The sequence below is a fragment of the Heptranchias perlo genome, chromosome 10, assembly GCF_035084215.1.
Source record: "Heptranchias perlo isolate sHepPer1 chromosome 10, sHepPer1.hap1, whole genome shotgun sequence".
NCBI classification, from domain to species: domain Eukaryota; kingdom Metazoa; phylum Chordata; class Chondrichthyes; order Hexanchiformes; family Hexanchidae; genus Heptranchias; species Heptranchias perlo.
In genome coordinates this window covers 17,696,134-17,723,795 of record NC_090334.1, presented here as the reverse complement: position 1 = coordinate 17,723,795, position 27,662 = coordinate 17,696,134, and the positions used below count along the sequence as shown (strand labels likewise).

Genomic DNA, 27,662 nt, shown 5'->3' with positions numbered 1-27,662 from the left:
TTACTCATAAATGGCCTACCTCTAACTTTTAAGATTACACCCCCTTGTTCTGGATTCCCCCCACCAGAGCAAATAGTTTCTCTGTATCTACCCTATAGAATCCCTTAATCATTTAAAAAAAAATCTCAATTAGATTACCCCTCAACCTAGTAAACTCAGAGGAATACAAACCAAGTTTATGCAACTTGTCCTCATAATTTAACTCTTTAAGCCCTTGTATCATTCTGGTGATTCTGCGCTGTACCTCCACCAAGGCCAATATATTTTTCCTGAGGTACAGTGTCCAAAATTGTATGCAGTACTCCAGATGGTGTCTGACTAAGGCTTTGTACAACTGAAGCATCATTTCCTCACTTTTTTATTCCAATCCCTTTTAGCTAAAAGCTAACATTTCATTAGCCATAATGATTACTTTTTGTACCTGTGCACTTGCTTCTAGTGATTTGCATATATGGATGCCAAAATCCCTTTGCTGCTCCACAACTAGTCTGTCCATATCCCTTTGTAACCTCCTCCCACCCATCCACACAACTTATTGTGCCTTCTAACTTAGTGTCATCAGCAAACTTGGATAAGCAACTCTCTATTCCTTCATCCAGGTTGTTAATATATATGGTGAAAAGCTGATACCCCAGTACAGATCGCTGGGGAACACCACTTGGCACATCCCTTTATCCCTATTCTCTTTCTCCTACCTTCCAACCAGTTACTGACCCATTTCACAAGGTTACATCCAATTCAATGCACTTTCATTTTGGCTAATAATCTTTTGTGCGGAGTCGTATCAAATTCCTTCTGGAAGTCCAAATGGATAACACCCATAGACACTTCCCAATCCACTGTGCTAGTGATGTCTGATTAATCTCGTTGAATTTTTTGAGGACATCTGTCATCTTAGCCAGATATCCTTACCTAACAAATATCTGTCAATCTCAGTCTTGAAAATTTCAGTTATAGGAACATAAGAACAGTAAACCATTTAGCCCTCAAGCCTGTTCCGCTATTCTATTAGATCATGGTTGATTTGTACCTCAACTCCATTTACCTGCCTCTGTTCTTTCCACCTCTTTTTTTCCAGTTATCATTTTTGTAATTGCCTCTTCTCTTCTCAAGTTAGTAACTCATGCTTGGGATATAGTTTCATGTATGGCTGTGAGCTCCTAGTACGTTGTACAGATGGCCTCTCTTCAGACTCTAGAGAATGAATGACTGCAGGTTATTTAACCATATGCGTAGGTGGAATCACAGCTAAGCCCAGCTCTGTCTGTCACCCAACATTGACACCTGCGCATTTGTCAGGAGGAGTTGCTGGATAGTGATCAGGAACAGAAACTCCAGCTGATTTAGTTAGATGGAGTAGAGTGGATGAGGCTTGTGTGGAGCATAAACACTGGCATAGACCAGTTGAGCCGTATGGCCTGTATCTGTGCTGTAGGTTCCATGTAATTCTATGATTTTTCCCTTCCTATTCCAGGAAGGTTCAAGTCAATTGCAGTGTTCCAGTCACTGCACTGGGTAAGAACAACTGACTCAGCACAGACTAGCGATTGAACCTGGAAGCTTTCCAGTCCTTTTTAAATCATTTGTTATTGTAATTGATAATTGCTCCTAATTTTGAGGAGGGACACAGAATTCCTCCAACTACAGTGTTTCGACTCTCAACTAGTCTGCATAACAGAACAGACGGGTAGCTAATTTTCCCTTCAGGGGAGATGCATAAGAGAGGTGACAGTTCATCATCAGGTATGCTTGTCAGAACTGAAGATCTGTCGGTAGAGTCACTCAAAGACAACAAGCTAGCTGCACTTGATTGTATTTTTAAATCAGTGTGGAATGTGGTTGGAAATCGTGGCTGGCAGGATTTGTTTGAAAGAATATGGGACGGAGCAATAGCGATATTTCTAATAGTACTGCCCTGAATGCATTCCAGTCCCTCAATTCAAGGTTAGCCTGTGTTATTTACAGCTGACAGGCCATCTAGCATTTCAAATGTAAAATGTTAATATGTCATCTTCTGAAGATTAAAATCTTCCTCTTTTACTCTGAGATGTACAAGCTATTTATAGTGTTGCCCAAGATAAAAAAGATAAAAATTCAAAATCAGCTAGACACTGACCTTTTCAAAATGTCATTTATGATATTCCCTCACCCAGTCACAAAACAAGTAAGATTTATACTTTTCAGAAACTAATGCAGTTTTATTTACCCCTTACAGGGACACAGATTCCCATCTATCAAGCTCTACCTCAGTTAGATTTTATCCACATGATCTAGTAAGTATTTGGTACAGTGCTGTTTCTGCAAGAAGAACCTATAGTGGGGCTACCATTATTTTTTGGATTCTGTTTGAAATGTGTGGTTACAGATGTGCTACAGAAACTGAAAATGTTGCGGATACGTAGCAGTCTGGTCAGCATCTGAAAGAAAAACACGTTAACGTTTTGAGCCAGACCCTTCATAAGACACATTTTCAGCTTTGTAGCATTCGTGGTTTTTCTAATTACCAGATCCAGAGAGATGCTGCAGGGCAGTGAGTAAATTTGGATCGTCTGTAACCTTTGCCTATCCAATTACTAAGTCTATTATCAGTGAAACAATGTGGCATGGGTTGGAGATCTCAAATACACATTGTATTCTGATTTTCCACTTCTACCGTTATAATGGCTTGAAGAAGCCATATTGTTAAGACGGTAAACCCCACTGGAACATAAAACACACTCTTTGACTTAATTATAGTTTCTGATTACCGTAAACACAAAAGTTATCTATCCTAGTTAACAGTTATCCCACTCAATGGATCTGATGTAATTCTACTCTGCATTACCAAATTCAAAACGGCGGCTATTACGCGACAGGTTGACATACTTACAATTTATTTAAAAATAAAAGTTTTTTTTAATATAAAGAGTAGTAATTGGCAAATATCCAAAAAACTGTTTTCAAAGGAATTCCTTTAATTTTTTAGAACTCCCTGCTAATGAGCATCCAGTTTGTCTTGGAGATATGCATATTTTGCATTGGGCATACAGATCCTTTTGCTGGAACAAATCAGTTTGTTGGCTCAAAAGAACAATGCTAATAATTAAATCAATATACAGATTTTCTTTAAATCAAAGACACAGTGCAACTTTGCAAACTAGAATGTTTCAAGCACAGCTCTGACGTAACCCAGTTACAGTTGTCTCTTCCACAGATTCGACTGAACAGGTTGTTGACAATTGATCCAGATCTCCTGGAGCAGCAGGACACAGATCTCAGCCCTGATCTACAAGATCACATACAGCCACAAGAGGAGGCCCAGAAAATCAAGCACTACTACAGGTTCTGGATCCTTCCCAAGATATGGATAGGAGTGAACTTTGACCGCCTAACCCTATTAGCATTGTTTGATAGGTAAGAGGTCATAACTACTTGAGGTGACATAGGTGTGGATTTGCTTAGTATAACACCAAATTTGCGTGCTCCACCATACTGCAACAGCTGAATTTAAAATTCATGTTATGAAATATGGGACAAATACCTGATTTTCTTTTCGCCTCCAATTTTCTGTGCTTTTCTTCATCTTCTCCTGGTGCACAGTTCCATGGGTGCTGGCAAGCTTCTGGTTGCCAGTGTCTCAATTGGCCGTTCTTTATGTGCAAGCTTGGAGAGTGAGCACCAACAGGTTATCCAACTGTGGAGAGCATCATAACGGAGTCCAATATTGTTCTCAACTGGTATCCCATACACAGGCGTTTTCTACCCTGAATGTTTGGATAGTGATAAGGAATGAGAGGTTTGTCTTAACTTTTTTTCGTGTCCTGAGCCCAGGCACACTAAGGCCATTTGGGGTACCCCAGTCACTGCCCAACCTAATATTAGCTAACTCTTAACAAACCGGGAATCGAACCTGGAACCTTCTGATCTGCATGGCAGCTAATTGCTTTTAATAGCTCAACGCCTTCTATTCCGAAATGTGACCTGCAGGTTCAAACCTGGATTTCGGTAAGACCCTCATGAAAATCAAAATTTATAGAACTGAAGGCCACAAGACATTAACTATGAAGAACGGATATCCTACGAAATCTGGTTTCTATTATTTTCTTAATTTTTCTCACATGAAGCTCTTGTTCTCAAACACATTGGCCTTAATCCAATTAAAATAAATGGTGGAAAGACTGACGAGTTGAGCATTCCCACTGTGTAATTTCAAGTCTGATCAAATGGAATCATATCCAAAAGTAATTTAAAGCTCTGTGCTTCTGTTTACAATGTCTGCTTACTGGATAAAGACAACATCAGCAAGTTGGTGCATGTTGAAGGACACACTGCCAAATGTTGTTTGAATGGCTGGCTTTCGCCATAAATAGATAATTGGCTGCACTATCTCTTACAGAATTGTTTGGTGCAATTTGCAGTGGAGCCCTTAGAATCTATAACTTTACCAGGGATCAGTGCCCGCTCATTAACTAGATGATTGTGATGATTATGAATTTTTTATATGCCTTAATCTAGCAACGCAGTTTGTTGTGCAACAGGTAGAATGATTAAATCTGTGGAATTCATAAGAATAATGCAGGCAACAGTTTATTGTACCATAAAACTGGAATTATTTCATACTTGATACTTTAAGTTCTCCATATATCAGAGATGGCATGGGGAATGGAGAAACAAGAGACAGTTCTCTGCCCCGTTTTGCTGTAACATCAATCAATATGTAATGATTTATTACAGTCATGGTCTTTTCATTCTGTGTGAGTTGAGTTAAATATCTTTACACATTTTGTGCATAGTACATATGCACTTTCTAAGATATATTTTGCTTTCAGTCAGTAGAAATCTTACTGAAATCCATGAATAAAAAGTATATAGTTGTCTGATGGTTTAATTTTAAGGAGCCATTGGTAAGGCAGTCTTTTTTGTCCTTTATGTTTTTGTGATGCAGTGGACATAAAGTAATGCAAGTGATGCATCCTCTTTATGAATACATCTGTGATTCACAGTTGCTGTACAAAAGCTTTGTTGCTCAGGAGGGTGGAAAAAGGTCCACTACACTTGCAACCATTAACACCTGGATATGGTTACATGTGTTGATGTTTTTAGGCACTTTTACAATGTGGTTTGATGCATTCTGTGTTCCATTTGAGCAATTCTCCGTTTTTATATTTGAACTCTGCCGCCAGCCTCCTCCAGGCTGATTGGATCCACGGAGGAGGTCGTTCCAACAGCGGATCCGGAGAGCCTAAAAAAAAGGGTCTCCGCTGCTGTAAGTAAAAGCCAATATGTAAGTAAAAACGCCTTTGACTTAATAATCCCAGTTAAGGCGCAAAGTGGTTTTGTTCCAAAGTGTCATGGTTTTATTAAGAAGTAACAAGTTATTAAGAGGTTATCATACAAGAGTACAACATTAGATAGACAAATACAACCTGATACAATTTGGTCGTTCGCCAAAGCCTCGGTGTGTACCCTGATGACCTTGATAGTTAGACAGTCAGTCTGCTCGGGAATTCTAACCAGTTATCGGAAAGCACTTTTCTTATATAAGTTTTAAAAACAAAAGAGCTCTGTATGAGTTTCATATCAGTCATCCTCTCTGCTGTGTGGGGCTGCCACCTCCTTACCCTCCCTTCGCATGTCACGATGATATGCTCATGCCTTGGGACGGTGTAAAGCTCCCCATCCAAGAAGGATGACTTCCTTTCACACTGATAACCAAAGAAAGCACCAGTGTATAAGTGCTTTGAGAAGGGTCTAGCGCACCCTTATCTCCACACCAAGGTGATAACGTCTTGTTTGACTTGCTTTCCTGCTGAGAAAACAAGCCTTAAGGACATTGCCAGGTGCCATTATGTAAAGGGCCTTCCTTTTGATCAAGGCTACAGAAAGCCTGTCAGGATTGAAATCAGACAACCCTTTGTTCACAGCAAAGTGCTAGACTACATACATTTGACTTAAAACCAAGTTTATAATAATTAAGGAAGCTGGATTAAAGCTTTTCTTACATTCCCCCCCTTTGAGCCTAGGAGAGAAAAATCCCTTTAGGCTCGTACCTTTGTCCTCTTTTAGATCACAGCTTGGTAGGCCACTACCCCAACTTGCTTGTCCAGCTTTTTATACATGAGGACCACTGCACGAAGCATTATAATAGCAACTACAATTAAAACAAGCTGAACAAACCTGTGAGAGAATTCAAGTCGAAGGATGTTGTCCTGCATTGTATATTGTTTTCCACCACTTAGGTTCCCTTAGCTGTCCTATATCACTTTCTATGGCTGCATTTCGTTGTTGTAGATCAATCAGGTGATGCTCTGATGTGACCGTCTGGTCAAGTATGATTTGAAGACTCAGTGACAGTGGTGGAATCGGATGTCCAAACCGTGCAATCGCCTTCTGGGCTTCCTCTTTTAAACCGATTTCCACCTTCCACCTGAGTTTCTGTAGCATTATGAACATTCACTGGGATCAGAACTGAACTTGCAATTCTGGCAGGTAACTCAGGAGTGAAGCAGAACGATGGAGTTAATACAGGGCACTCTTGCTTCCCATGTTGGTAAACCAAGTCCGATGTCGTCACACAGTAACGACCATGTATCCGTGCCTTGCACGTCCTGATTTCCATTTTTGAATACTAACAGTACAATTGGGGGAGTGCTCATCTAGGGTGAAACCACAAGCTGGGGCACTGTTCTGGGTAACATTGCACTGACACGTGCCTTTGATCCGAGTATAGCAAGATAAATTGGGTGCTACCCAGGTTTCCCCACTCTTCGCCAATACCTTTGGATAATTAACAAATTTCTTATGTATTTCACCTTCGAGGACACCTATAGACTCCACTTTGAAAACCTCTAAGGGCTTCTGATCAGGTGACAGGCATGAGATGGCAATAGTCACAGCGAAAACTTGTCCTTTCCTCCACTCTTCACAGGTGTGTTTCACTGTATATACAGAACCCAGTCGCCTAATGTTACAGTGGTTTCCTCTTTTATCAGTCCATTTATCTATCTGTTCATCCGTTATAAAAGAAGGGCTATGATTGTTCTCTACATCCTCCAATCCCTTTTGCACCTGAGATAGCATAAATGCGCCTTTCATACTGCACGTGATCCCCCTAAAGATCTGAAACTTGGATGTCACGTATCGCTTATTATTTCATTAATTTTCTCCTGAGTCTGCCGAAAGCTGTGAACGACCTTCTTTGCTGACACCAAAAAGACATCCTTCCTGAATGGGGAGCTTTGCACTGTCCCAAGGCACGCGCATATCATCGTGACATGCGAAGGGAGGGTATGGAGGTGGCAGCCCTGCACAGCAGGGAGGATGATTGAAGGGAAACTCAAACAGAGCTCTTTTATGTTTAAAACATACATAAGAAAGGTGCTTTCCGATAACTGGTTAGAATTCTTGAGGCAGACTGGCTGTCTAACTATCAAGGTCATCGGGGTGTACATCGAGGCTTTGGCGAGTGAACGAGTTAGATCAGGTTGTATTTATCTATCTAGTGTAGTATTCTCGTATGTTAACCTCTTAATAATCTGCTATCTTTTAATAAAGCCATTATACTTTGGAACAAAACCACTTCACGCCTTAATTGGGATTATTAAGTCAAAGGCATTTTTACTTAAATATTGGCTTTTGCTTACAGCTGCTATAGAAACCAGATAAATCCGACAATTCAGGCAGGGAATGTACCAACGACTGTGAGACCCACATGTCTGGAGTCAACAGCACCAATGTTACAAAAGTGCCTTTTAGCTAGTTTCTCCTTCCCATTTTAAAATTATTTGTACCTTGCTCCTCAGCCCCCTAGAATCGTACAGTGTTTCGCAGCTGCAAGTGCAAGCAGGTAATCTAGTCTTCAGGGGTTTTGCCAATGCTACCTGAGGGGAAAAAACACCTCATGTTTACTTGCCTGCCTCCAGACAGCAGTTTAAGAAAGGTACCCTTGGAAGACTATCATTAATATTCCAAAATGTTTGATGTAAATCCCATCCACTGCTCTCATCTGTCATGTCAAAGAAGTTGTATCTGGCTACACATTTTAAATTCAGTGATTTTTGCTGAGTTTTTGCAGCAAAACAACAGGGTCAATAAACAATTGCACCCAAGATTTTTTTTATTTGGCAAATAAGGATCAAAGTGACTGACTGGTTTGCAACTTTCACAGGAAATTGGATTGAATCCTGAAACATGATCCCCAGAAACACAGGTAAAAGTTCTGGGATAAAAATGGAACTTGGCTCCATTCACAACTGTAAACCTGTAGACCAAGACTAAATCTTAAGGTGGAATGGCACTTGTGTATCCTCCCTTTCTGTTAAAGATGCTTGACATGAATTAATTTATTGAAGTTGCAAGCAGGTTTATGTGAAATTGACAGATGAAATGTATCTGTTATATTTTGCATGTCCAACTTGGAATTGCCTACCATCCTATACTGGAACAATAATATGTCTCTGATCTGCTCCTAGGAATCGTGAAATTATGGAGAATGTTTTGGCCATTGTTTTGGCAATTCTTGTTGCCTTCCTTGGATCTGTTCTGTTAATAGATGGGTTCTTTAAAGACATTTGGGTCTTCCAGTTTTGCCTGGTTATTGCCAGCTGCCAGTATTCACTTCTGAAGGTATGGGTTGTTTTGTACTCATTAAATGTTATTTCATGTTACATGACAAAATATCAACACATTACCAAATGAATTACAATGGCTGCATTTTCTTTTAATAGAGTGTACAGCCTGATTCTTCCTCTCCAAGACATGTAAGTTTAAATAGTTTGCTCTTTGACAAATATACGTTTCATTTCACTTACAGTTATCAAAAACCTTTCATTTCAATAGCTGTCTTTTAGGTGGGAAAAATATAATGATAGGTCACTGTACCCTATAGTAAATGATTTATTCTTGTTCATGGCTATAACAGCTTTATGAATGAGAAAATCAGCTAAAATGTTGAACCCCTTTGGATGTATTGATGGCTCTGCTCTTCAGCATAAGGCTGAGCAGTTTTCAGTCATAGCTGCTCACAGTCACTTCTCACTTCTTTGAACTGGCTTGCTGATCAGTGGTTGTGTAAGGTGAACAAACACGCGTACAAATACTCCACACCCAACCACTGGCTCATTTGTTTTATCGACTATTAGGTCCTTCACTGAACACGGAGCCTTGAGCATCAAGTTACTTCAAAGAGAGCACCACGCCATCGTGAACCCAGTTAGAAATTAAATAATTAAGAAGACCTATTATTAACTTAAATAACAAATCACAAAAAATGCTAGAAGTCCATTGCAAGTAGAGCAGCATGATTTTAAAAAAAAACAGGTTAATGTTCTGGTGAAATGTTAACCTGTCTTTTTACAGATGCTGACTGGTCTGCTCTGTATTTCCAGCATTTTCAGTTTTTATTTCAGATTGAAGATTTTTATAATTTCACTAGTGCATAATTAAGTTTATTTTTTGAATTTATATTTTTATATCTGTAGTAATTTTCTGAAACTATTAGTGTAAGGCCTGCTGATTCCATGGCTGGTGGTTACTGAGTCGAACAGAATTAATCCGCACCGTTGGAGCAATACAATTGCTGAAGCACACCGGTTTAAAGATGGTATGGGGAGCTTTCTGCCATTTTTGAGCCCAGATTCCAGTGCATCTGGGCAGAATTGCCAGAACCAGCGCAAAAGATTGGGGAATTTAAAACACAAGATATGCCCAAAACCACTTAGACTCGTGTTTTCCGCGATCTTTCACGCTGGTTCAAGATTCAATTAGCTTGGATCAGGCCTCGACCCCAAGTCGAAATTGCAAGATTCTGCTGATTGCACTGGGAAGGCTCTTCAAATTGTGATCATTTTCTTAGCCTCTTGGCACTCGTAGGCACCTTTTTAAAAAAAAAATATTTTCATATAAAAATATTTAATTTACTAAGAAACTGATTAGTGTACACCAATGAAACTATTAAATGGTTCAGCATCGTTTTTTTAAAGTAATTTTCAGTGATTTTAAATGCAGTTACTCACAGGCAGAGGACTGGACACCCTTATTAAAAATGCTTATTTTTGGTGATCAACCCATTTCCAGCTGTGTTAATAAAACTGCACCAGGGCACAACACGTCAATACATCAAGCAATACTTTTTAATTGAAAGAAAAAAAAAGAAACGATTACATTCTGTCACACTGCCGGATTGCAATTGGTTGATGGAAGATTTTAAGTTTTTAATTATGCAAATAAATTTTAGCAGAAACTTGAAGTGTAACCTAACCAGCGCAATTACAAGCTCATTTTTGGCGCAATTCCCCGATTGCATCAAAGGGGGAAACTCTACTCCGGTATCTCGAAGTTAATTGAGCTCCCTCATTGCGACCAGGCTCACTGATTCCTCCAAGCTATACCTGCAATAATTTCATCAGCATCACTGTTTAAAGAGACACGGTCGCTTTTTTGTTTGTCAAACCTGAACACAGTGACCCAGAAAGTGTTGTCCTGTCGTGGAAATATCATGACCAAAATGATGCTCTGGTATTCCAGCTCTCTCCCTTTAAGTGAATCTGCTTAAAAAATGGGAAAAAAGCAGATGTAAAAATCAATCATAATGTTGCATAATGATTTGGATTCCCAAAGGATTCATGACAGTGAGATTCTCTTTGAAATCACTGGTTCACTAACTACTAGTTTGGCATTCCTAACTTCTTTTCATTTTTGTATAAAAGCAGGACATCGAAGGTTCGACCCCAATTCCTCTATCTGTTAGTTAATTCCAATAAAATCCTGTTAGCTCTGTAATAATGATAGTAACTTGGGTTCAATTATACTGGTTTGTTGTCGCTGTAGTCCTACTTGATTCCGAAGCAAATATTGTGATGTGCTCCCTTTCTGCCCTTCGCTATCTCCTCTCCCTACCAACCATTTAAAATACCTTAATGAGGCATTGCTGAGTAATTCACATCTCACACTTCTGAGTTCAGAAACCATGGAATGTGAAGTTTCTACTTCTCCCAAATAGTGCTGCCATTGTTGTTGTGCAAATAAAACTACAATTCATTTTCCAGAGTCTTCAGTCTTAGGTGCTGAAATCAATTAAATTAAAACCTCTTCAGTGCTTTGTAATTAAAAATTGTCATAAATTAACAGTATTATCGGTGATAACACACTTGCCTCTAATTCAGAAGGTTCAAGTTTTACTCTAGGATTTGTGCATATAATCTTGCCTGACACTTCAGTGCATTACTGAGGGAGTACTGCATTATTAGAGGTGCATTATTTCATATGACATTAAACTGCCTTCCAGATGAATAGAAAAGGTCCCGTGGCACTACTCAAAGAAGAGTGGGGGTGTCCTCCTGATGTTCTGGCCAACATTTATCCCTCAACAACACCACTGACTAACTGGTCATTTGTCTCATTGCTGTTTGTGGGACCTTGCTGTGTGCAAATTGGCTGCCGCGTTTGCCGATGTAACAACAATGACTGCATATCAAAAGTATTTCATTGACTGTAAAGTGCTTTTGAATGTCCTGAGTATATGGAAGGCATTATATAAATGCAAGTTCTTTCTATCTGTGTGAATTATTTCATGTGTATGAAGTATAATTAGTGGAAAGTTAATAATACTCTTAAAAATTGTTACATTGTTCTCAACCGTATCAATGGCCGTGGAACAAAAATGTGTACTGAAGTAAACCTGTTGTGAGTGCATTTCGGATAAGAAGCTGTTAAGGAATTTTATTACAGTCTATACCATAGGGGCTCTGTGAAGTAATCAGATTTTTGTCATGTCTGGGACTAGTCATACCACACACAACGACAGTGTCTCAAGAGTTCAGTATTCAGCATTGTTTTCTGTATTTGTTGACTTACCTCATTATTTCTATTGCTATATATTATTAAAGTATTCCCTGCTGTTGGGGCTGTTTTCAGTTGGGTAGCTGACATTGTCTTTCAGAAATTAGGACAGAAATCCCTGGCAGTGTATCTATATTTTCAGAGATCCTCAAGAGTGTGTCAGTATTTCTAGCGAGTCCCTCATTCAGGAAAACTTGGAAACCACTGGTTTAGGCATGACTAGTCTTCAATGTTTATAACTCCTCAGCTTGGTCAGTCTCAATCTCCAATTTCTAGTGGAAATGAACCCCCACACAAAACTGCCCCTCACTTTGCGCTAAATAGGGAATCTCATGGAGACAGGCCCGAAGATTTCTGATGACGGAATTTGAACAATGTCACATGATGCACTGGAAAGTGCGCTTCTGAGGTTGGGACAAGCTAAACAGTTTTACTTTACATCTAACTGTGTTAAATCTGACCTGGGAGAATTTGATGCTGACACACGATATCTGAAATAGGAAAGGATTCCATTCCACACTACCAATATCCCTCAACTTGATGAGCACAAGGTTAACTAGTTGACAATTGATGGCTTAAGAAACATCCTGTAATCACCCTTGGCTTGCTGGTATAGTTAATCATTAAACTTGTTTTAAATATAGAAACCTAGAATTACATATATGACATCCCATTTGACAGTACCTTTATTAGCATAGTGACATTTGCGTGGTCATATAATTAAATCTACATGATGTCATCATACTTTCATGAAATTATTTGTATGCACTGAGATCAGTTGCTCCAGCAAAGGTCAGGATTTAAATTCACTGTTTTTGAGGGATTAAAATGGAAAGTTTGCTGAATTGAATCTGAGCAATTTTTTAAATAGATATTTCTGCCTTTCTCTCACTGCAGCTTTTTAATCATGTCATTGCTTTAAGTGCACAAAAAGCCAGAGCTTGCATCCATTTTCTCAAACTGGGAGTCTAGTCACAAATTCCACATTTCTTTTTATGATCTCTGTGGGCAGGATTAAGTGAAAGTATATCTGGAGGAATTCATTGTATGTCTGAAGTTTCAATGTCCTGGTGTTCTGTATTTTGCTGGGAATTCTCCCCTCCTCTCCCATCATTGGGCTGAAATCAGTATTAATCACCTCTTAAAATTACTCAGATATTTTACAAGTTGGATCAAAATAGAACTTTTGGCTTATCCACCTTTCATCTGCCTCCTCATATACTTTGTGATTTATTTTCCTCCTTCAGAATGCATTTGATCACAATTTTTCGTAATTGTTGGCGGTTTATGTTTGGGGTAACTACATTTATCAGAAAATCTTACGCCATCTTGCGCGTTATCCTGTCACTTTGGTGTCAGTGTACAGCAGTCTCTGCGGTGTATCAACACGAATGCAGCAACGTAACTCAGGAGTCGGGTTCTGATCTGACTCCCCAATGCAGCATTGTGAAACCTATTTGGGGAGATGTTCTTACATTGCTTAGTTTGACACTGTATGAAGCATAACTCAGGTAATACATGGATGATCTATGCATTCAGAACACTGAAAATATACTAGCCGGCTCTGGGGTTTCTGCTTGTTTATATAAGCCCTCATACACTCTTTTCTGTTGGGCAATGTGAGATTGCAGCCAGGCAATATGAGCAAGGGTCTTGATGGCTTTACTTTGGAATTCTGCAGCTGGAGATCAGTCTCAGATCAGTGCTGCAGTGCAACCTTAACCTTAAGTGAAATGATATTTATTGAATCTTTGTTTTCCCTTAGGGTCATAATCGCATTATAGCCTACAGTAGGCCTGTCTACTTCTGTGTGTGCTGTGGCCTGATCTGGCTGTTGGATTATGGGAGTAAACATACATCAACAACAAGATTCAAGTTATACGGAGTGGGTTTTACAAGCCCTTTACTTTTGGCTTCTGCCAGGGATCTTGTCATGGGTAAGGAATATTGGATCAAAAGATTATTAGGATTTGGAAAAGAAAAACACTTTAATCCTTCTTTAAAGATAATTTTTAAAAGGTTTACAAAACTAAGGCAAGCCAAGAAGATTTGATTAATGGACCTACTGACTCAACCTTCCAACTGAGAAACAAAGATGTGCATTTGGTTTTTATTTTTCAAAGCAGTCTGATTCCCTTCTTGTTTGCCAGCCGTTAATGGTGCTGATTTAGTGTAAGCACACTTCCTTTACAAAGGTTCCTCTCTAACACAGAATACAATTTCTTCCTTTTTCCTAAATCCAGGATTCCCCTCCACTGTAGTTGACAGGGCCTCGACCGTGTCCCGCTCTTCTGCCCTCACCCTTCCCCTCCCTCCCAGAACCACAATGGGGTCCCTCTTGTCCTCACCTTCCATCCCACCAGCCTCCACATTCAACGTATCACCCTCCGCCATTTCTGAAACCTCCAGCACAATGCCTCCACCAAACATGTCTTCCCCTCCCTTTCCAAAGGGACCATTCCCTCCCCGACACCCTGGTCCACTCTTCGAGCACCCATTCTCCTTTCCACGGCACCCTCCCGTGCGAGCGCAAAAGTTGCAACGCCTTCCCACCGTCCAGGGCCCAAACACTCCTTCCAGGTGAAACAGCGATTTTCTTGTACTACTTTCAATTTAGTATACTGTGTTCGCTGCTCACAATGCGGTCTCCTCTACATTGGGGAGACCAAATGCAGATTGGGTGATTGCTTTGCTGAACACCACCACTCAGTCCACAAGCATTTCCCTCACCTTTCGGTCGCTTGCCATTAAATTCTCCATCCCACTCCCTCTCTGATCTCTCTGTCCTCGGCCTCCTACACCGATCCAATGAAGCTCAACAGAGCTCGAGGAACTGCACCTCATCTTTCGATTAGGCACATTACAACCTTCTGGACTCGACGTTGATTTCAATAACTTCAGATCATAACCACTGCTCCCATTTCCTCAGACAGCAGGTGCTGCTAATGGTTCTGATGTTGCCATTTACAGCTCCTCTGGACCCATCTTTTGTTTCTTGTCCCATTACCACCCTCCTTGTCTTGCACCATCATTGCTTTTGTCATTTAATCACTCCTGCCCTCCACCCTATCAGAGACCTTCCCATTTATTTTTTCCTCCCCTCTCCTTCCATCCCCCTTTCCCTGGCTCTGTACTTGCTTAAAAACTGTTAAATCTTTCGCTTCTTCCAGTTCTGACGAAAGGTCATTGACCTGAAACGTTAACTCCGTTTCTTTCTCCACAGATGCTGCCTGACTAGCTGAGTATTTCCAGCATTTTCTGTTTTTATTTCAGATTTCCAGCATCTGCTTTATTTTGCTTTTCACGGAATGTAATTTTATGACTTTCTTGCTAATAAAAAACTCGCGAAAAGGGCCTTCAACTTTAAAACCTGACTTTGTATTGCTTCCATAGGAGCCATTTTAAAAGGAAATATCAGTCTTTGAAATCTAAAATTATTTGTTTGCTCTCTTTCTAACTGTGTTTTGCTGTGTACACTTCACACCATGTGTAGGCTCTTAATTCTTTTTGATGTGAATGATTACAGTAAGAATTGGTATGGGGATGGAATAACTACATATCAAGTTTTGAACCAGATATTTTGGTTTTAGGATGACCGCTCAGTAATTTTGATAATCGACAACTGGACAGTAAAAGCTGAGTTTTTAAATAGCCCGTGCATGTGTGGAATTGCCTTTTCCTGTATGCACAAGTGGATCTGTTTTGCACATTTACACACTGTTTTTATTTAAACACTGCGCTCCATTTGACAATAGGTGGCAACCTTATATGGGAACGTAAGAACATAAGAAATAGGAGCAGAAGTAGGCCATATGATCCCTCGAGCCTGCTCCGCCATTCAATAAGATCAGGGCTGATCTTCTACCTCAACTCCATTTTCCCGCCAGATCCCCATATCCCTCGATTCCCTTAGAGTCCACAGTTCTATCGATCTCAGCCTTGAATATACTCAACGACTAAGCAAATGACTAGATTCACAACCCTCTGAGTGAAAAATGTTTTCCTCATCTTGGTCCTAAATGGCGACCCCTTACCTTCAGGCTATGAACTTTAAACAAAATTGTTTCTAATTTCATGGATTCTTTGCCTTTTTTATTCTGCTATTAAACAAATTCAAAAGCATAACACCTAAACTCAAAAGAACACTGCGCCATCACTTGCTTTATCATAGTTTTGATATGGTGCTTATATAGTAGAGGAGTGCAGACGATAAGAGAAATTTGGGTCTCTGTCAGCTGCACTCCATAGAATAAACATTTGTGAAACTGACACGATCACGGACTCATGAAAATGGCGTCAGTGAATGTGTTGTCAGGTAAAGGGAGCTGATCTCAGCACAGCAAATTCAGGAGTTGGTTCTCACATTTATGCTCAAATGTTGCTTCCATTCTATCAGTTTTCTCTTTCCCCCCCTCCCCCCAAAGTCTTTTGCTCTAATGTGAAATTCTTTGAGATCAGTCTCAGTAGCTATCACCTCTAGCAATTGGGCCTCTCCATAACACAGTGGAGCTCAACGTGACTGGCAACACGTAAAAGGAGAGAGGGACGCACACCGATGCTATTCACTACCTAGCAACCATATGACATAGGCAGTATAAAAGTGCCTATGGTTGAGTAGGTGGAGTTAGTGGAACTGCTGCAGTGCAAACTGAGCACAGATTAAATGGGTAGGCAGCATCTAAAGTAATGGATTACATCCGAATTTTCTTGGTATTTGTAGTAGATAGACCTGTATCATCAACTTGGTTCTGTTAATTTCTCTGACATTTCCTAGCTGTATAGAATTCATTAGTTACTAGACGCTATACTTAAAAAGGATCATTTGCTTAGATACAGATTAATTTCCTGTATATTCTAATGAGAAACCTGCTGGTTTACAGGAACAATATAGACTGAGGTTGCCGCAATGTAGCCACGATTCTTAGGCACCATTACAGGAATAGCAGATGTAAGTACTTTAAACAAAAGCAATAGTGAGAATTTAATTTGCATTTAGTAAATCCAGTGTTGTAACATTCTTTAATGGATGCTGTTTAGGATTTTTTAATGTATATTAACTAGGAAGTTTAGCTGGTATCATTAAGTAGGTTCTCTGTAAATCCTTGTTAAAATAAATCCAGGGTGCGCAAAGCACAGCATGCTGGCCTTGCACCATCTTTTCATATTATGTGAACTCATTATTGGAGTTGGGTTAATGCTTTGAGTTCTTCTAAGACATGTTATTGCTAGTTAGGATCAGTAAACAATCATTTCATGGGGTTTGTACAGACAGCAAGATGAAAAGAATATTTTGGTTGCCATGACTATGTTCCCATTAAGAAGCTCCTGCCATATGATAACAGTCTGTTAATTCATCCACATCCATTCTGTTCCCTAGACTGTTATCTTATTAATACAAATAATCTGGATTTAGGAATTTAGGGAACAAAGTTGAGATTTGCTGGAGACACCAAATTGGCAGAGTGGGGGTGGGGAGGTGGGTAGGATAGAAACGTATGATAAATTGCCATGATTGGTGAGAAAGACTGCAGGAGGACATGGATAGACTAACAGGATGGGAAAATAGGTGGCCGATGCAATTCAATGTATAAAAATGTGAAATAAAGATGGGAAAAGGAGGTGCATCTTGAAGGATCAGATTTTAAGTGGAGTAGAGAAGCAGAGGAACCTGGTTGTGCAGATACACCGGTCGTTAAAGGTGGCAGAGCAAATGAATAACACCATAAGAAGGCAAATGGAGTCTTTGGCTTTCTATCTAGAGACATAGGATACAAAAGCAAGGAGGTAATGTTGGACTTGTGCAAAATGTTATGGTGCAGTTGGAGTTAATGTATAACTTTGGGCACCCCATTATAGGAAAGATAGCTGCAGTGGAAAAGATGTAGCGTAGAATCTCTAGGATGGCACTTGGGTTGAGGGGTTACAGTTACAAAGAGACACTTGAGAAGTTACAGCATTTTTTCACTGGAGTTGAGAAGGTTAAGGGTGACCTGATAGAGATCTTCAAGATTATGAAGGGTTATGATTAGGTAAATTGCAATAGGTGGTTTCAACTATAACTCAAAGATAAACAAGAGGGTACAAGTTTAAGATGATCACAAAAGAAGAATGAAGGGAAGTTTAGAAAAAAATGATTTTATATAGTCACTGATTGGAATATGGATGCTCGGCCACAAACTGTTGTTGAATCAGAGTCTTTTTTTTAAAGGAATTAAATGGTTGCTTAAAAAGAGAAATATTAAAGGCTAGAAGGAGCAAGAGGGAAAGTGAGATCAGGTGGCTCGTGGAGAAAAACACCAGCACAGACTTGATGAGCCGAATGATCTGTTTCTATACTATAACAACAATGGTTCTATAATTCCACTATTTTGGTGATAAAGTCCCAGCACCAGTACATTCAGTACCAATAATGGTACAAGTAAAGTACCTGTGACCCTTTTATTGTCTATACAGCTTCATTGGGGTGGTATTTCGAGTGTCACTGACAGTCTAATACCTGAAGACATTGCACCAAAGATTAACCTATCTGAGCACTTCCCACTGACCCATTTTAGAGCAGAACATATAAAGTTTGCACATATTGGTTAACTTCAGGTACAAGGAGTATTATGACCCCCTATTTCCCATCTGGCTTCATTGCTGGTATATGGAATACCTAGCGCTCTCACACTTGTATTCTAATATCTATGTTTAATTTTAATTATGTCCATAACTCTAATTGTAATTGCCTTTTCTTTTTACTTTACAGCATTTACGTTGTGTTTCCCAGTGATATTCTTCATTGGGTTGCTTCCACAAGTAAATACATTTGTGATGTACCTTTGTGAGCAATTCGATATCCATGTGTTTGGTGGAAACGGTGAGTATTCTGATGTTTGAAGGTTTTTTTGGTAAGCCAGGTGTCTGACATGTGGAAACCCATCATCATGCTTAAGAGTTTTTAAAACAAACTACTGAGAAATCCCCATAAGTAGTTTTCATTTGGCTGACGTTTGCATAAATTCTGCTCAAATTGACATACTTTTGTAACTACATCAAAATCTTTAGCGCTATCAGGCCTCACTTCTCTTTCAGTCTCCCTGTGTGATGCATTATTCAAGCTGAGAGCCCAAATGGGACACCTGCTGTCATGACTATACCAGTAATATTTTGTAATGTACTACAGTGGGGACTCAAGTGAGCCAGAGAATTTTGCTGTCTGTTTTTGAGGGGGGTGGGGGGGGTTATCCTCATCCTTTTGCACACTGTTGTGGAATAAGTAGCCTGCATCTCCTTCTAAAATTAGTAACTTGGCACAGCAAAATGTGAGCTCCAATCTGTGCCCCTATCACACGTGGCAATCTAAATTAGCATTGCAACACCATGTGCCAATTAAGAGCTGCTTTTAAAATATATTCATTTCAAATGAATGAAAGAAATAACTTGCATTTATACAGCACCTTTTTGTACCCTCAGGAATTTTCAAAGCACTTTACAGCCAACAAATACTTTCGAAGTGTAGACCCTGTTGTTATGTAAGCAAACGCAGCAGCCAACTTTGCGCACAAGGTTCCACATAGATTTACATAGAAATTACAACACAAACAGGCAGCTTTGCCCAGCCAGTCTGTGTTGGTGTTTTGGTGTTTATCCTCCATGCAAGTCATAATCCCACATTTCAATATCCCTTTCCTTCAACCACTTATCTAACCTATTCCTAAATATTGAGATGGTCTCTTCTTCAATCACTAACTCTGGTAGTGCATTCCACAGCCTCACAACCTTCTGTCCTGCTCCGTGTCCTAAATCACTTACTTTAATGTTATATCTATGTCCTCTTGTTCTAGACCACCTAATCACTGGAAGCAGTCTAATTCTATCTACTGTGTTCCATCCCTTCATAATTTTAAGCAGCTCTATCAATCTTCCTGTTCTAACGAAAGCAGCCCCAATTTTTCAAGTCGACAAATAGCAAGAAGGTAAATGTCCAGTTAATGTGTTTTTTGGTGGTGCTGGTTGAGGGATAAATATTGTCTAGGAAATAGGAAGAACTCCCCTGATCTGGTTTGAATAATGGAATAGGATCTTTTACGATCACCTGGAGAGGCAGATCTTGCCTTGGGTTAACGATGGACCCGAAAAACAGCATCTCTGACAATTTCTGCAGTATTGTACTGGAGTGTCAGCCTAGATTATGTGCTTAAACTTTAGTGGGGCTTGAACCCATGACCTTTTGACTCTGAGGCAAGAATACTACAATGAGCCAAACTGACACTTAAATGCCACTAAAGATGATGAAAGCTTAGTTATATGAAATAGTTCCATTTTTTGAAAAACATTGAGAAATACGTGGATATATTACAAAAAAATTATTTAAACTTAACTTTTTCCTGCAAATGAGAAATCTGAAAACTAATGTTCAAGCAGAAATTTGAATGCAACCAGTATTATCATTGCATTTGGTCCATAAATGTCTTGTGCTTAAGCAAAAGTTCATATGCGTTTTAAACAAGGCAGCCATTGTAACTTTTAGATCTAAAATGTTTCCAGGAAAGAATTCAGTCGTCTCTTATATTTATATTTTTCAGCTACCACAAACCTCCTTGCAGCACTTTACAGTTTCATTCGTAGTATCTTGGCAGTAGCTTTGTTATATGGACTGTGTTATGGTGCCCTGAGGGTAGGTGCTCTTATTTTTGTTATTAACCTCTCATGTTGTGGGTCTTTGTGTGATAAAGAAGATCTTTCTCAGCAGCAATTGTATAGGAATTTTTTTGTGAATTTTATGCTCATCAAGGTGAAGGATGTTAATACTGGTGAAATGGAACATTTTCCCTTTTTGGAAATCAATGTCAGCAAGTCAGGTTTAGCAGCTGGATGCAGAGAAAAGCTTCCTCTACTGAGATAAGTACAGATGAGGGAGGCCATTCACCCAATCTAGCTTATCCTTCAATAGAGGGGGAGGGGAAGTATAGCTGCCAATGCAAAACATGACAGTAGGATATTCTTTCAGTACAATAACAGTAAGAGGACAAGCAGAGACGAAGCAAGAACCTCAAAAAAATATTAATATGGCTGAAAATGAGGTTGAGCGTAATATAGTCGATATACTAAATGATATTCCTTCCAGATATTCACGAGGGAAGGTGTGATCAACCTGCCATGTCTAAATAGCTGTACTACAAGTAGAAACAATAACTTTGGCATTAAATGGATGGAAGTCCTACATGGATAAAAAGACTCAAAACAAATCAATACTGAGGAATGGGTCATAGTTAGCCAGAGTACTAAGGCACACAAGGGAGGAGACTTGTGAGGCATTGACAGTTATTATGAGGGAGTCACTGAACACTGGGCAGGTCCCAGTAGATTCTAAACAGGCTACAATGGTGTTCATCTTCAAAAAAAAGGGGAAAAACAGACCCATTAGCCTTGTATCAATACAGTGTAAAATAATGGAATTAATTATCAAGAGTAAATTTGAGGATAGCCTGTCCGATGATCAATAAACAACAGCCAACATAGATTCAGAAGAACCTGCTTAAGTTTTTTGAAGAAGTGACACCTCAGGTGGAATGTGGAAGGACTCATGACATGGTGTTCCTTGATTTCCAAAAAGCATTTCACAAAGTTTCACAGAAAAGGCCACTATTTAAGCTTAAGGTAATGGGGATCCAGGCTAGAACCAGGGTGTAGATAAGAAATTAGCTCCAGGGTAGGAGGCAGTGGGGTTCTTGTTAGAAGATTTATATCAAGGTGCAGACATGTGCTGAGTGACCCAGGGATCATTGGGACCCCAACTGTTTCTAACCTACATTAACAATTTGTATTCAGAAGCTGAATGCAAACTGGTCAGATTTGCAAATGATACCAAACTAGGAGGGGCAGTTCAATCTGAGGAGACAACTTGGGAACCACAAAATGAGTTAAGATGAAATATGTAAGTGGGTGAAACAATGACAGATGAAAGTTAATATAGAACTGTGTAAAGTACTTCACATACGAAGAAAAAATAAGCAGCGTAAGTACTCTATGAATGGCGTTGAAGTAGCTAAGGATGAAGTTGATAGAGATCTAGAGGTTACAGTAGATTTGGCACTCAAAGCCTCCATTCACAGAGAAGCAGCAATCAGTGTGGCAAATAGTATGACTAAGATTATGTTCCCTTGTTCTGGATTTCCCAATTAGAGGGAATAGTCATTCCCTATCTACCCTGTTAATTCCCTCCGTCATTTAAAATGACTGAATACAATTATCGCTTAACTTTCCCACCTCCAGGGAATATAACCGAAGTCTCTCATCATAGCTAAATCCCTTCATCCAAGGTATTACCCTGGTGAATCATTGCTGGACTTTTTCCAAGGCCAGTATATCCTTCCCACGGTGCAGTGCCAAAAACTGATCACTGTGCTCCAAGTAAGGTCTAAGCGTTCTGTAATTTGCAGTAGCATTTTCTCGTTTTTATATTCTATCCCTCTTGTGATGAAACCTGGTGTCCAATTAGTCTTCTTAATCGCTCTTTGCACCTGCAAGCCAGCTTTTAATGAAATTTGTATCTGTGCCTTAAAATCCCTTTTTTCATCTACCCCCAGTGTTTTCTCAACAAGCAGTATTCCCATATGTCATTTTCATGACCAAAGTGTACTATCTCATGCTTGTTATGTTAAACTGCATCTGTCATTGTAATGTCCACTTGATTAATTAATTAATGGCCTCATGCTAATTTTTTGCTCTCTTCTTCACAGCTCTTAACTTAATATCATTTGCAAAATTGAATATTCCCAAATCCAGGTCATTTATATACAGAATGAAAACCTAGGGAACACTTGTCACTGCCCGTCAATCTAAGATTGTCCCTTTTATCCCAGCTTCCTACCTCCCAAACGGTTTTGTATCCATATCGCAAGATTGCCTCCAGTTCTGTGCTCCTCAGTTTTAGCTAGCAGCTTGTTGTGTTCAACTTCATCAAATGCCTTTGAAAAATCCTTCAAAGTGGCACGCACTGATCCTGCTCTATACACCACTTCAATTACTCTAGAATGTTAGTTAGACACGTTTTACCTTTCACAGAACTAGATTCTTCAATTCTTAATTGTACAAGAAACAAAGAAGATTCTGTGCAATGTTTTATTGCACTGGTTTGCTTGTTTTATGAATTGTTACGCATCTGATCATTTCAACTGATCGTGATGGTTGTTAACTTTATATTGAATCTAGAGGCTTTGATAATCTCTACCTTAAAGTAACAATCATGGCCCGTTTACTAGTGGAGCATCATCATTTATCCTACTGTGTTATAATTTCATTTTATAATCTTTCATCAAATCACATGATCACTATTAACTTAATGTGCAGGAACAGACAATGATCTACACATTACGGTAACTGTCATCTTGTGTTCAGTAATTTGAAATAATCTTGTTTTTACTGCTGCCTTCCAGGATTCCTGGGATGCGCAACATATTCCAGTTCTTTTCTCTGTCTTTTGTGGCCTCCTGGTTGCTGTCTCCTATCATCTGAGCAGACAAAGCAGCGACCCTTGTGTACTGATGTAAGTGATCCCATTTCAAGAAGCAAGAGTTCTCATCATAAGTCCACATAATGGCGATAGAAAACTAAGGGAAAAAAAGTACCGTGATTTATACATAAACATATGAGCATTGAGGTCGTTCCAGATATCCAAGCATCCAGCAGCAGTCACTGCATGGCAGTCAGGACCGGGAACATTGGCTAATCTTATTTTCCATAGAGGTCTATTCTGAAGGCTGCTTTACATCACTGCTATCTGGAGTGGATGGTTCCAGTGTAAAACTAATGCTGGGGTGTATGGCCTCCTTCTGCTTCCTTCCAAGATTCTAAAATAAGAATACATTTGTTTCGCCCCGCCCCCTGCTGAGCTCTCTCGACATTCCCATCTCATACCCCAGATTGAAACTTGTGCTGACACAAACTTTTATCCAACTCTGACTCCACCTGGTACTATCTTTTTCTTTTAACTAAAGAAAGAAAAGAAAGAACATGCATTTATATAGCACCTTCCATGACCTCGGGACATCTCGAGCATTTCACAACCATTGGAGTACTGTTGAAGTGCACTCACTGTTGTAATATAGGCAAACACAGCAGCCAATTTGTGCACAGCATGCTCCCGTAAATAAATGGCCAGATAATCTGTTTTAGTGTTGTTGGTTGAGGGATAAATATTGACCAGGAAACCGGGACAACTCACCTGATCTTTTTCAAATAGCACCCTGGGATCTTTTGTCTTCATCTGAAAGAGAAGACGGGGCCTCGGTTTAACGTCTCATCTGAGAGACGACACCTCCAACAGTGGAACACTCCCTCAGTGCTGCACTGAAATGTCAGCCTAGATTATGTATTCAAGTCTCTGGAGTGGGGCTTGAACCCACAATACTTTGACTCAAACTGACACCTAACTAAAGGAACATATGTAACCAGTATCTATATAAGGTGTGCTGATTGCAGCCATAAATTGAGATTTCTTTGCATCAATTCTATTGAAAATTGTGATAACGTATTTTAAAGTGAGATGAAAATGTATTTTGTGATGAATGTGAAACTTCTAAAGCTGGAATTACAACTTAAATTCTAATTAGTGTTCGAGTTCCAGAGTTTGATTATGCAAATTTTAGTGATATAGTTGCTGTGTATATAAATGGGAGAACATGAAAGGTGTAGATGATAGTGAATGTATCAAAACCAGGTATGCAGTTACAAGACATTGTTCTGTCTCTTGGAGATGTGCCATATAATTATATAGCCTTGGAACGAGAGTAGAATGTTAAGGCGGCTATTGCAGCAGAAAAGCCTTCGAGGCAATATTTGAGTAGAAATTTTGTAAAGCAATATTAAGGTAGATATAAAACTTGCAATCCAATTATAAAAGCAGATATGCTTGGCAGGTCAGTGGTGTTGATGGAAATCCTGTGGTTTGATTCCCCTATTTGACAAATCTGTGAATAACTGATTAATTATTCATTGTATGTGGAACTTGAAATTCTTGAATTTTACTGCTAGTGAATGTACAATGAGTGTGGCCTCAGAGCAGCACGCCCGCGTCTGTGTGGTACTGCTTTCTCACAGCTGCAGTTTTCACTAGTCACGTGGTGCACCACATGACTAAGTATCTGACTGCTGCGCTCCTTTCCATTCCAATTTTGTGGGATAAAACAGCAATAAAACATTCAGGTAAACTTGAGGTGAGTATTGGGATTATACAATCACCGAAGGTGAGCGTAGAACTGCTGGTGAGGTTATAGAAATGGTGTAAAAAGAGTTACTCGAGCTTAAAGTAAATGCATTACGAGGACGTGATGATTTACCCAAGAGGATCATGAGGGAAGAAACAGCAGAGTTTCTAACTACAACATATTTTCCAGAATTCTGAGCAAAGAAAAACTGCCAGAGCAATTGAAGATGGCAAATATGACACCCTTCTTCAAAAAAGGAGAGGGGGCAATTTTAGGCTGGTTAATTTTAGTTCAGTTGGTAAACTTCTCGAGTCTATAAGATGGGATGTGATTACTTGGCACTCAGGGAAATGTGCGTTAATCAGAGCTAGTCAGTGCATATTTCTGAAGGATGGATAGTACTTGATCAACTTTATAGAATTTTTTGAGAATAGATGAAGGAAATGCTGTGGATCTGGTTAATATGGAATTTCAAAAAGCATTTGATAAAGTACCACATAAAATGCTTATGGCGAAGGTAATTGCACATGGAATTATGGGGAATATGGCCACAGGGAAAGGGAGATGGATGGAGGGCAGGAAACCAAGGGTTCGGATAAATGGAAGTTCCTTGGAATGGAAAGATCTGGACAAAGAAATTCGATCACACTGCGCCTGTTTTTACAGGTGTAAAATAGGCGCCAGAGAGTCCAATATGGAGCCTGGTGCGCATGTGCTTGTCCCACGCTGGAGGTCTGCTGCCCGCCATATTGAATCGGCTGCTCAGTAGGCTTATTGTAGGTGCCTTTTGGGAAATTAGTCTGCACACCCGCCCAGCAAATCTAATAGTGAGCAAGGACCCTGCAGGAGCTCTATTTAAAGGGCTCGTCCACTCCATACAGGTTAATTGCTGGTCTATCCTCAGGCTGCTGGTTAACTTCTGGGCCTATTTTTGGTGATTTTCTGCATTCCGCAAGTGAATTCTGACTTCTGGGAACAATTTTGGGCTGGTGCTGGACTGCTTTTGTCTGCTTTGGACAGAGTTTTATTCCAGTCATGGTTAGTCCGGTAGGACTGCCTTTAGGGCTGGAGGGTGAGAAGGAGCAGCAAAGAAGACAAGAGAGAGCAGGAGCAGGTGGGAGAAGAGGGAGGAGGAGAGCACTGGGCAGAAGACCATACCCACAGCAGGTCTTCAGGGAGCACTTCTCCTAACTGAACTTCATTGAAGAGCAACGTGTCAGTGTCTGCACTTCACCACGGAAGCTATCACAGAGCTAAGTCACCTGCTGCAGCCACAACTTGAGCCTCGCACCAGGACATGAACAGCACTGCCTATAGCTATCCATGGCCCTTAATTTTTAAAGTGACTTTAACGACATCTCGCAGTTTGCTATGCACCACTGTATCAGGGAGTTCACCGAGGCTCTCTCCGCCAGGCGGAACACATACATTACATTCCCTATGGATAGAGCAAAGCACTAGGCTTCGCCCACGTTGCAGGCTTCCCCAGGGTCCAAGGTGCGACACACTGCACCCACATTACCCTTTGTATACCCCATCACCAGCCTGGCATCTTTCTGAATAGAAAGGGATACCACTCTTGAATGTGCAACCTGCTTTGGACCACAGGCAGCACATCATGCAGGTATGTGCCCGGTTTCCTAGCAGTAGTCATGATTCATTTATTGTGTGCCAGACCACTGGGCCGTCTTTATTCCAACCACGCCGTCAATCGCAGACTGGCTACTTGATGACAAAGGGTATCTCCTTCAGAAGTGACACATGACTCCTGTCAGGAACACCTATAAAGAGAGCCATGCCACCACCAGAAAGCTTATTGAGCAAGCAACGCTTTCGCTGCCTGGACCGTTCGGGAGGAGCACTTCAGTACACCGCTGACCGGGTTCTCAGATTTGTGGAAGTATTCTTTATACTGCATAACTTCACTGCACACCTTACCACTACCTGGGCAGCAAGAAGTGGAGGAAGAGGAAGAGCAGGAGAAACAGCAACCACCCGTAAAGACAGGAAGAAAGACTTGCATTTATATAGCGCCTTTCATGGTCTCAGGACATCCCAAAGCAGTTAACAGGCAATGAAGTACTTTTGAAATGTAGTCACTGTTGTAATGTAGGAAATGTGGCAGCCCATTTGCGCACAGCAAGGTCCCTCAAACAGCAGTTGTGATAATGCCCTGATAATCTGTTTGGTGATGTTGGTTGAGGGATAAATATTGGTCAGGACATTGGGGAGAACTCCCTTGCTGTTCTTCGAATAGTGTCATGGGATCTTTTACGTCCACCAAAGAGGGCAGACAGGGCCTAGATTTTGCGCTCGAGTCTCTGGAGTGGGACTTCAACCCACAACCTTCTGATCCAGTACACATAGCTGCCAGAGAAATTCATCCAAGAGTGCTTCACCTGAACCATCCCTCCCATGTCTAATATACCACAGTCCTGCAATCCTTATCACTGTCCTCACTATCACCATCCGATTGCCTTTCTTCATTATGGGTCCAACCTTATGGGTCTTGCCTTCACTTCACTACAAATATCAACACCAACACCGGAAATGAAAACTTTACTCAATTGCCCAGGTGTATAATAGTTAACAGGAATAATTAAGAATTATTGTGCAACCCTCAGTCCCTGTCTTCTGTGCTTGATTACCTATTCT

General features: G+C 40.1%; 1 protein-coding gene across 4 annotated transcripts in view; it reads left to right on the top strand.

The window, feature by feature from the left end:
- pcnx1 (pecanex 1) overlaps nt 1–27,662 on the top strand; it is a 275,876-nt gene that overhangs the window by 172,632 nt on the left and 75,582 nt on the right. For 3 of the 4 annotated variants that reach the window (XM_067991269.1, XM_067991272.1, XM_067991271.1), the window contains 8 exons: nt 2,216–2,273; nt 3,179–3,393; nt 8,451–8,604; nt 8,706–8,738; nt 13,583–13,754; nt 18,566–18,676; nt 20,385–20,476; nt 23,238–23,347. In XM_067991269.1, coding sequence (XP_067847370.1) covers nt 2,216–2,273; nt 3,179–3,393; nt 8,451–8,604; nt 8,706–8,738; nt 13,583–13,754; nt 18,566–18,676; nt 20,385–20,476; nt 23,238–23,347 — 945 coding nt within the window. The remainder of the gene's footprint in view (nt 1–2,215; nt 2,274–3,178; nt 3,394–8,450; nt 8,605–8,705; nt 8,739–13,582; nt 13,755–18,565; nt 18,677–20,384; nt 20,477–23,237; nt 23,348–27,662) is intronic. The other variant, XM_067991270.1, reaches the window with a different exon arrangement.